The sequence below is a fragment of the Gymnogyps californianus genome, chromosome 16, assembly GCF_018139145.2.
Source record: "Gymnogyps californianus isolate 813 chromosome 16, ASM1813914v2, whole genome shotgun sequence".
NCBI classification, from domain to species: domain Eukaryota; kingdom Metazoa; phylum Chordata; class Aves; order Accipitriformes; family Cathartidae; genus Gymnogyps; species Gymnogyps californianus.
Genome location: NC_059486.1, coordinates 2,181,818 through 2,192,458, shown reverse-complemented (window position 1 = coordinate 2,192,458; position 10,641 = coordinate 2,181,818). Strand labels below are relative to the sequence as shown.

Below are 10,641 nucleotides of genomic sequence, written 5' to 3'. Positions count from 1 at the left end.
TGTTTGTGTTCATTAAGTTGGGTTTTGTAACCTGCACGGGCAGCAACACTCTGCGAAGGAGAAAAAGCAGCAAGTGGCTGCTGAGGATGCTGAACGGCAGCAGCCAGAGGCGGACGCGAGGGTGGAGGTACATTGGCACACACCACTGCTGAGAGCAAGGGCTGCGCGTTTTAGCATGTCCACCAGTGCCCAGCAAGGACCAGCTGTTTGACTTACATGGACAAGTATTGCTTACCTGTTTTATTTCCCTAAGCGCTCCACAGAAGTTGTGCTGAAGACTTGAGTACTTGCGGCCTTTCCAGTCCTCTGGGCAGCTGCACTGGCTGAAGCAATAGTAGCTCCGCGGCTGTGTTTCAGCAGTTGGGTTTAGCCATTGTTTGAAACGCAGCCTTTAAGCAACAAGGTGAGTTGACACTGGAGAGGCGCGGAGCAAATGTCGTCTCCTCCCCAAAGCGCCATGAAAGTGGCAGCTCTGGGGCTGCAGCGGCTGCAGAAGGAGGCGGGCATGATTCGGGGTGCACCGAGCAGCGCAGCACGTCTTCCCCAGGAGGTGTGACGGACACAGTGTGGGGCAGGACCACCCCTGCCCACAAGCTCTAGTTCAGACTTGGCCAACAAAATGGGTGCAAGAAATGGTCCGACCGGGGCCCATCACCCAGTAGCAGAGCAATGCACCTCTGTGCCTCCTCCATGGGCAACGACCCGCTCGGCGGCCTCTCTTCTGCTCTTCTGGGAGCGGCTTTTCCCGTGTGGGGCCCCACAGGCCGGCCATGGCTGGGAGGCAGCTGAGGGCTTCCCAGCAGAGTCCAGGCCCAGGGCGCCCGGGTGGGACCCTGCCCTCGCCCCGGCCCTCGCTCGGCCACCGGCGGCTTTCCAAGGCCGGGCCGTGGCCGCTGGGCCGGCGGGCCCCTAGGCCTCCATCCCGCCCCTCCTGTGCGGGCCGGGCGCGGGCAGCCCCAGCACCGACACCCGCCTCAGGCCCACAAAATGGCGGCCGGCGGCCCCTGACAGCCGGGCCCCGGCCCTCGCCGGCGGCAGTAGGAACCTTCGCGCGGCGGAACGCGCGGGCGTGGGGGCCGGTTTCCGGGCCGGGCCGGCGGGAGGCTGGGCCGGGCCCGGCCCCGGCCCCGCCGTCATGGCCGAGGGCTCGGCGGAGCTGGAGCTGTTCCGCCGCCGCTGGCGGGAGGAGCTGGCGGGGGGCGCGAAGCGGCGGCGGCGGCAGGAGGCGGCACCGGAGCCCGCGGCGGAACCCGAGAGCCACCGCAGCGCGGAGCCGGGCGAGCCGGGCTACCTGGCCCTGGCCCGCGGCCTGCTGGACGGCGGCGCCCCGCCCGCCCCGGCCCGCCGCAGCCCGTCGCCCGCCCGCCCCGCCGAGGAGCCCGCGGGGGACGGGGACGGAGACGGAGACGGCGACGACCTGCTGGGGCAGCTCATCCGGGACCTGGTAGGGCTGCGCGGGCCCGGGGCTGCGCTCGGCGGGCGCCCCGCCTGTGGCGGCCCTGGCGCTCTGCCTCGGGGTGGAGAGCGGGGGCGAGGCGTGGAAGGGGTCGGCGCGGGTGGGAGCTGTGGGAGTTTATAGCTGGGGTCGTGGTGGGGCCGCTCGAACGAGAGCGGAGAGAAGGGCCTCTCTGCGCCTCGCCTCTGGGATGGGGCGAGAAAGGGGGACGCTGAGTTTTGAGTTCCTGTGAGCCTGTCTGTAACCTCGGCTTCTGAATGTGTTTCGTCTTACAAGGTTTTAGCCCTCCAAAAATCTACTGTTCTTCTTAGGAGATTGTATTTTTTTTTTCCTCTTAAAAAAGGTTTTGTTGCTTATGCAGGTGCAGTAAAGGGTATCCTGCTTTGTGACACGGCAGTGTAGTAAGAAAACAAGTACTAATTCTTTAAATAAAGGAGTTAATTTGGAAATAGTCTTAAATACAGTTCTGAACCAGATAAAAGTTATTTTGGTAAATCCTCTAAATGCAATAGAGATTTTATTTACAGTGTAGGAAAACTAGGGGGGAAACCCATTTTCTTGCTTCTCACTAACCTAACTGTGACTAATTACTCTTTGCTTAAAAAAATTAAAAGGAACAGATTAAATTTCTGTCTGCAAGGCACAAATTAATCCATTTACAGAATTAGTGCTCCATTAGCACACAGGAGCCCAAATCTGTCTCAGAGGGGATGGTAGTATTTGAGTTTTGGATTCATTCCAGTAGACTTTTAGACAGGCTGGTGCTGACTTAACATTACCGCTTTGTTTGCAGTGGTGAGCACTGTGCGAAAGACAAGCTGCGTGAATTTTTGGGATGTAAGAAGTGAAGACCTTGATCTCTCTCTAATGTTAAGATTGCATTAGAATGGGATTAGTATGAGCCGTTGCTTGTGCTTTGTTGCAAGCTCCTGCTTACAATTTGCCTATAAATACTCTTGTAGGCTAGTTTAAAAAAAAATATCTGTATAGCTGTTTGTTCTTCCCCCCCTTTTTTTCATGAGAGAGCTGTCGGTCTTGACTGTTGTGTCTGTACTGGTCTGTCTGTAGGCAGGCAGTCCTTCTGATGATACCTTTGGGTACACGCAGACAGACCAGGTTCTGCTGGTTGGACGTGAGTCAACTCCAATTTGGAAGCGATATATTCATAGTGGTGCTGTGCCTGAGCTCATAAGCCTAGAGCTAATAAGCCTTGCCGAATGGCTCATCGTATTTGTTTGGGCAGCGCGTTGCTCTAAAATGGTTATGCGGCTCCTGGATCCGAGCTGGTTCACATCTGGCCAGCTTGGGGTCTGTCTGCATGTGGCCGTGGAGATGCGCTCTCAGAGTTCCTTTTATATTTTTCTTTGGTGTCCCCTTTGGAAATAGATGCAATTTAAAACACATGAAAGCAAACAATCTCCTTGCAAATCCACAGCAGGGAGTGGAGCCAGTGGTCCTCATGCAGAGGGAAAGGAAAGGAAAAGGAGCTGTTTGTGCAGGGAAATTGTGGACAAGGAGGGAGGGGAGCAGGAAGGTTGGCTGCAGGTCCTAGTTCAAGTAACTTTAGAATGAGTGCGAAGTTCCCGTGTTTATAAACTGGTACTCTTTTGCTGAGAAGACCTAATGGGAACATTGCCCGTATATGTGCTGTCTAAACACTTATCCAGTGCAGAATGCCTTTTGCATTAAAAGGTTAATGCAGCCTTCCACGCAACCATATTATACAATGGTTTTCCTGTGTAACTGTGCTTTAAATAAACCCAGCATTGCCTGTTTTTGCTGCTTCGTTGGTACAGCAAAGGGTCCAGGTTTAAAAGAGCAAGGAGTAGTTGTGGAAGAGACCTACAAAGAAACAAAGGTATCGGGGCTAGAGAAATGTGAAGAGGCATGGGATGATCCTGATTTGGGATCTGCCTGACTTTCTGATGGCAAACAATGGAGATAGGTTTTAACTGAGCAGCTGATTTTGTGCATGGGGATTGATGGGGAGTGATCAGGTGTTTGGGAGCACCGGGGGGGAGGGTACAGAAACCAGGAGAAAACACTAGAGGGCAAAACTTCAAAATGGATGACATAAAAGTGGTCAGAATGGGCTGATTGTGCTCTCTCTATTATACAGTGTAAAAATTTGGAATATCCAAACAGAAATGAGGGAGAGGACAAATCTTGATGTGATAACTGCAGGAAGATGATTTAGTAATTACATAGTTAAAACAAACAAAAAAAATCTAAGAAAAATGTATGTGCTGCATTTAGCTGTTAGATTAAAATGATGGATTCTTTGGGTTTAAATTTTTTTTTTAGATACTTGATCAAGTAAGCAGCGACTCTTTCAGCACATTTCATATTAAAAAGACATATGTTATTAATGAATGACAGAGACAAACTGTAACATCATCTTAATTCAGTTTTATATCAAAATATTTGTTAATTTTCCATCATCTGTGTTTGAAATCTTGTAAATGAAACTAATAATGGGCATATGTCATCAAAGTGCTTACTTGTTTGTCTTTTTAATGCTGAAACCTTAGACAAACTTTTTTACTAGAACTTGTGTCTTGCCTTTCTCTGCCATCTGAGTGTAGATAAGCCTTACAGTTTTCCTCAATTTGCGTTTTAGCTCCACTTAGCCTTCTAATATTCTTTACCTGATATGACTCAGAGAGAACAAGGAGTAGCTCGGGTACCTTCATGCCAGCGGGGTCTGTCTGATGTTGTGCTGTTATGGGAAAGAGAGGCAGAATTATTTCTGCCTTTTTTATGCAACTGTGGTGGCACTGAGGATACAACGTCCTTTCTTCATACCGTGGTAACTTTTGCAACTATCTAGCTGTGCGTTAAAGAAGCCTAAAAAATTATTTTCTCTCTTTTTTCTTTTCAGAATGAAATAAATGAGGTTCCTTTCTTTGATATCCAGCTGCCTTATGAACTGGCACTGAAGATATTTCAGTACCTGGGCAAGACTGAATTGGGAAGGTGTGCTCAGGTAAGTGCTGCTGACGGTTTGCTTCTCTGATACCACATAAAATTGGAAGAAATAGTCAGGCACCTTGATGGCGCTGCTGAATAGGATCTTCTGAGTTACTTCAGAGACGCTTCTGAAGACTGCAATAATGTGGGCTGATGGCAGCATGAGTTCCTTTCCTTTCACAACCAGTAATCTGGTTTCTCTCTTGCTTTTTAAACTCGTGCTTGTGACTTGTGTTTCAGCTTGGGATCACTGACCCTCTGAGTCTTGTCAGGAGTCTTCTCAGTCACTGTTCCATTCACCACGGTCCAGTTCCCACTGATGTGAATTTTTGTACTCGACTAGATTTACATTAAACTCCCAGGAAGCATAGAAACAAGAAACAGTCAGGCACCTTGATGCAGGGAAGATGTGTGGTAGCCCTGGTAGCTCAGCTGATTGTGCTTGTACTTACTGGAAATACTTCCACAGCTGAATATTGAAAAAAAAGTAGTAAATGAGCTGGATTTATAGCTTGCAGTTGAGTAGAGTTAAATAAAACATTTGTGGCTTGGACAAAAATGAAGCCTTAAAATTTAAAATATATACTTGCAAAGCTCTTTTGATTCAAGTGAATGTATTTAGAAACAAGTGAGTGTCTTACTGCAATATTTAGAACTTGGCCCTTTGCAGTGCTAAGGGCATGTCAACAAAGCTGTTCCTCCCACTTTTCAGTGTGTGACTTGAACCATGGAAGGTGGAGTAGTAACTTTTTGTCTGTAGTAATTTCATGTGAGGCTAAATTCTTAAATGACGCTGATTTCCTCACCCCTGCCCCGCAAGGGGTTTGTATGTTTCTTCAGTGATACTTTAAGATAATGCTTTCTCCAGTCTGTACTCAGACATGGTCCGTAATTTATGTGTAGTTGTAAACTGCCTGTCTCTTCAAGTAGCTTTACTAACTTAAACGCTCACATACACCTGACTATGCTTAATATTGTTCAGCCCACACTATTAAGCCTCTTTATCTCCTTTCTTTACACGTGGAATGATGAACCTCTTCTCTGAGTCTTCAAAGCAAACTTAATGGGCAAGTGCTGATTACCCGGTGAAATAGGTAGAATATTGTGGATATTCATTGCCAGCTTCTGCCATGGCCGCTATTTAGGGTTTCAGGCTGGTGTTCATTGAACTCTTATGTACAAAGCACATCTTGCAACTTCACAAAAATCCAACCAAAGCCATTCTTTGTGTTACACTCGAACCATGCCCTGAACTGTTTGTAAGAGAAAGAAATGTTAACATGTAAAAATTGAAAAGTGACAGACAGAGTATAGCTTTGTTGTGGATGGTAAACTCGACACAAGTATTATCCAAATGGCACATGCATTGAAATGAAATTGGGCTTTTAATGTTCAGTGTGAGCAAGTCATAGTGTTAAATAGCTACACATGGTTATTGCTTAAATCTTTGACTTGCTAATGCCTTTTAGGAACAAGGACTGTTAAAAGAAAAATAATTCCTCTTGCAGGGCTTCTGTCGCAGAGGAAAAAATTCTCTAGGATTGTTTTTTGCTGCTGTCCAGAAGACTGTGAAGCTTTCAGATATGCTCGAGTTTCTGTTGTTTGAGGTAGAGATATGTGATCAGTAAAGGCCTCATCCCATGAAATGGAACAGGGTTGCATTTTTGAAGTGGATTACTTCAAGGTTATTCTTTCTCCCTCTCTCCTCGCCCCCAGCGTGATCAGTTTACCTCATGGCATAGTAAAAAGATTGGCTGATGAAGGGCTGCTCCTTTTCTCTGTGCTTGGGCTGCACTTGATTTCTCTCTCTCTCGCTTCGGTTTTTAACTTGAACCTGTTCTCATAAGATGTGTTTTAACACTGAGAAAATTTTCCACACTTCTCATTCTCCTTCTCAGACTGAGTCAGTTGGTCGTGCGTGGCAGCTGCCAGGTAGCTGAGCAAATGCCCAGTGTTTTACACTTTACAGGGCTTTCCGAATGAGATGAATATGCTTTTAGTGCAGAGCTGGCTTCTTTTTAAGTGTTCAAATAAAAAGCAAAGCAATAAAAATAAATACCATTTTCATTTTTCTCTTGCTGATTTTGTTTTTGAAGGGGGGAAGCCCTCTTCTGTTAAATGGAAAGCCCTGCTGCTTTACGGTGTTATTGTAGAAAGGTTTTTTTTATTAAGGCGCCTTGGGATTTTAGTGAAATTGGGCCAGTTAGTGGAATTGGCATCATGAACTATGTGAGTGTCTTTGGAGAAAACCTGTTTGCTTAGTTCTTTATGCCAAATTGGTAACTAACAGTAAAGTAGCCTGACTGCAGAGCCTCTTTGAGATTTAATCACACCAGAGACTGCTCTGGAGAACTTTAATTTCACCCTGATATTTCCCCCTCCCCCTCTTCCCCACAGCTTTTCTTTGATTTGTGGAATTAGTGCTATAAAACACAAACTATCTGTATGGTACTTGAAATACGAAAGCCATGTGCAGCATGTAAATTAATGGTGTCATCAGTTCCTGAGCTCTGGTGGGTTCGAGGTAGTTGTAATATATTCTGTAGTGTCCAGCAGACCAGTCCCTGTTGATACCTATGTTTATAGTTCAAGGAGAAAGGTGTCCAGGACTTAATGTGGCAGCAGAACAGTTCAGAGTAATGGTAAATTTTTCCTTCTGCTTTGTGCCAGCCCTATGAGCACCTTTTGATTCTGTTCTCACCATTGAAAGAAATATCTATACTACGAGCAACTCTCTTGTAACTTCTGTGATGAGCGGGTTTGAGAACAGTCAGTTCTTCCTCCTGGTTGTGAGATAGAGGGAAAAGAAAAACAACCACTTAGGACACCACAGGTATGACAAATTGAAATGCATCAGAATTTCTTGCGTTATTTGAGGCTGATACTGCAGATACCTGCAATTAGCTTCAGTCGTGGCCTGAGGACCTGGCCTTTAAACTGTCAGCTTTGTGATAAGGCGATGTGTCTCATCTATGAACTTCTCCGTATAGTTACAGTTGTTACTGCTCTCTGGTAAATACCAGAGACTGCATAAATTGCATTTTGTGGTGTGAAATACTTCTCGACAGTATGTACTGAATTTTGGCAATGCTAAGGCAGTTTTATTTCTGAACGGATCAGTCAGAAATTGCCTTGAACTGTTAGCATTTTCATCTGAGAGAAGGTTTAGAAATGTTTACCAACACAACAATTGTGTATGTATCTAGGACAAGGGAGGCTGTTTCTAGGAATTTAAGAATGAATTGTCTTGCATAAATCAAGAATTTTGGGTGCTTGCCTCTAGAGCTTCTGGAATTGTCAAACTGTTAGGCTTTTGGTGTTTATACATTTAAAAAAAGAAAATCTCATGTATTTTTTGAGCATACTTTCACATCAGGGTTGTATGTGGGTAAAAGTAGTCATCCATCCTCCTTGTAGTTTAGAGAGCAAGCAGAGAAATGGATGGATAAGGATATCCTGGGCTCAGGATGAGGCTTAAAATAATGAATGGACCACTCGGTGGATAAGGAATTGGCTGGATGGTCGCACTGAAAGAGTTGCGGTCAACAGCTTGATGTCCAAGTGGAGACCAGTGACAAGTGGCCTTCCTCAGGGGCCGATATTGGGGCCGGCGCTGTTTAACAGATATTTTTGTCGGTGACATGGGCAGTGGGTTTGAGTGCACCCTCAGCAAGTTTGCTGACGACACCAAGCTGTGTGGTGCAGTTGACATGCTGGAGGGAAGAGATGCCATCCAGAGGGACCTTGAGAGGCTTGAAAGGTGGGCCGTGTGAACCTCGTGAAGTTCAACAAGGCCAAGTGCAAGGTCCTGCACGTGGGTCGGGGCAATCCCAAGCACAGATACAGGCTGGGCGATGAGCGGACTGAGAGCAGCCCTGAGGAGAAGGACTTGGGGTGTTGGTTGACAAGAAGCTCAGCATGACCTGGCAATGTGCGTTTGCAGCCCAGAAAGCCAACCATATCCTGGGCTGCATCAAAAGAAGCGTGACCAGCAGGTCGAGGGAGGGGATTCTCCCCCTCTACTCTGCTCTCATGAGACCTCACCTGGAGTACTGCATTCAGCTCTGGGGCCCCCAACATCAGAAGGACATGGACCTGTTGGAGCGAGTCCAGAGGAGGGCCGTGAAGATGATCAGAGGGCTGGAGCACCTCTCCTATGGGGACAGGCTGAGAGAGTTGGGGTTGTTCAGCCTGGAGAAGAGAAGGCTCCGGGAGACCTTCTAGCAGCCTTCCAGTACCTAAAGGGGGCCTACAGGAAAGCTGGAGAGGGACTTTTTACAAGGGCATGTTGTGATAGGACAAGGGGTAATGGCTTTAAACTGAAAGAGGGTAGATTTAGATGAGATGCAGTGAAGAAGTTCTTCCCTGTGAGGGTGGTGAGGCACCGGAACAGGTTGTCCAGAGAGGCTGTGGATGCCCCCTCCCTGGAAGTGTTCAAGGCCAGGTTGGATGGGGCTTTGAGCAACCTGGTCTAGTGGCAGGTGTCCCTGCCCATGGCGGTGGGGTTGGAACTCGATGATCTTTAAGGTCCCTTCCAACCCAAACCATTCTATGATGATTCTATTATTATGGCTGTGAATTGAAAAGATGAGCAGCTTCCGCCTGGTATGGCTTCCATCTGAATGACTTTGGATTAAATACTATTTGGCGCTACGTATTGTACTAAACTGAAAGTCCAGATATTTCTAATTGAGGCCCCTGGCTTCAGTGAATGAACCTTGACTATGTCTTTGTGTCTAGGGAAGAAAACAAACCTAATGAAACAAAGACAGTTATCAGATGGAGAAGGATGAATAAACCTTCATTAGGATTTGAGCCAGTTGATTTAGGTAGGATTAGAAGTTTAGGATTTGATGGAAGAGGTGGGGTTTTTTTAGTGTGTTGTGGTTTTGTTTTTTTTTTTAAAATCCCCCAAAGACAAAACCAGATAGCAAAACCTATGTCAGCAAAAGCCTTTGAAGTACTTCATAACATTATTACTTGCTGAACTATAAGATATAAAACTGTTCCTGTGTGGAGCTCAGGGCCAACCAAAGTTTCTTTGCTGAGAACAGTTAAGAACTGTAGCAAAAAGATAATAGGAACACTGAAGACAAAATTAAACTGGGGGCTCTAAATCTATAAACAACTGTGTAAGATGTTGTCATTGATTGTTGGTGGTGTTTCTCCATTGTGTAGATTTGGAAATAATGATGTTCATAGTTTAATAAGAGCTTTGCATGTCTCAGCTACTCTCCAACAAGCAAAATGTATGGGTGTGTATAAATAAAGCCCTAATGCTCTGACTTTCGGGGCCTCACCTGAAACTCGAAGTCAAGCAGGTCTAATAAAGCTGACTTCAAGCCAATGGCTGGTTTTAATGCGGCAGCTCACAGTGGTGCTGTAAAGTGAAATGCTTGAGACTCTTTTATTAGAGATTTCTTGCAGCTGAGGCTCGCTCAGTGGGGCTTTTACAAGGGATTGTCATGCCAGTTTTGGTGCATTAAGAAAAGGCTGCGTTAGGGACCCTTTGGAAATTCATGCTTGTAAAGCAGCAGGATTCGATGTAATTTGATTTAAAAAAATCATAATAGGATAGGATCTTTATTCCCCTTGAATGTTTGTTCCTGAAAGTTGAAAAGGCAGTCTAAATTTTATGTAGTTGTGTCCCCCCCCCCGCCTTTTTCTTACTGTCTTTATAAAATGCTTTTAAGACCTTGAAACTAGAAAGGTCTGTACAACATTGTCTATTTTGGCAAACTCCAAAGGTGTGTGTTTTTACTTTTCTTTTTTTTTTTTTTTAAAGCAAGGCAAAAGTTGGTGTAGTTTGGCTTTGTTTACTTCTGCTTGTGTGTTAGCCTGTCCGCTCAATGTCAGCAGAAACGTGCTGCTGTTGTGGGAGGGGGACAGAGGTGCCGTTACTGTCAACCGGGCTTGGCCGGGGTGCTCAGCTCCTGCAGAGCAGCTGCTTTTTTTGTGTGTCAGCAAAAAGCTGGGTGGTTTTTTTTTTTTTACTTTGAGAGATAATATATGGATTTATATTACTTTAAAATCAAATTGAGAGCAAATTCCCCACTAAACTCTAATGGTTTGAAATTTGGATTGCCTTTTTTTTTTTTTGCTTTTGAACTTCCTGAGTGTGTCCCTATAGGGACAGGAGCATTAAGCACTGCTTTTTTTATTACAGGATGATGTATAATGCTAGAGAAGACTTGGTGCTGTTTCTGTCATTTGTA

At 46.0% G+C, this 10,641-nt stretch overlaps 1 protein-coding gene across 1 annotated transcript in view; it reads left to right on the top strand.

The window, feature by feature from the left end:
• The first annotated feature begins 1,135 nt into the window (after positions 1-1,135).
• FBXW8 (F-box and WD repeat domain containing 8) overlaps positions 1,136-10,641 on the top strand; it is a 54,109-nt gene continuing 44,603 nt past the window's right edge. Inside the window, exons 1-2 of the mRNA XM_050906941.1 lie at positions 1,136-1,444; positions 4,338-4,442. Of these exons, the coding sequence (XP_050762898.1) occupies positions 1,136-1,444; positions 4,338-4,442 (414 nt within the window). The remainder of the gene's footprint in view (positions 1,445-4,337; positions 4,443-10,641) is intronic.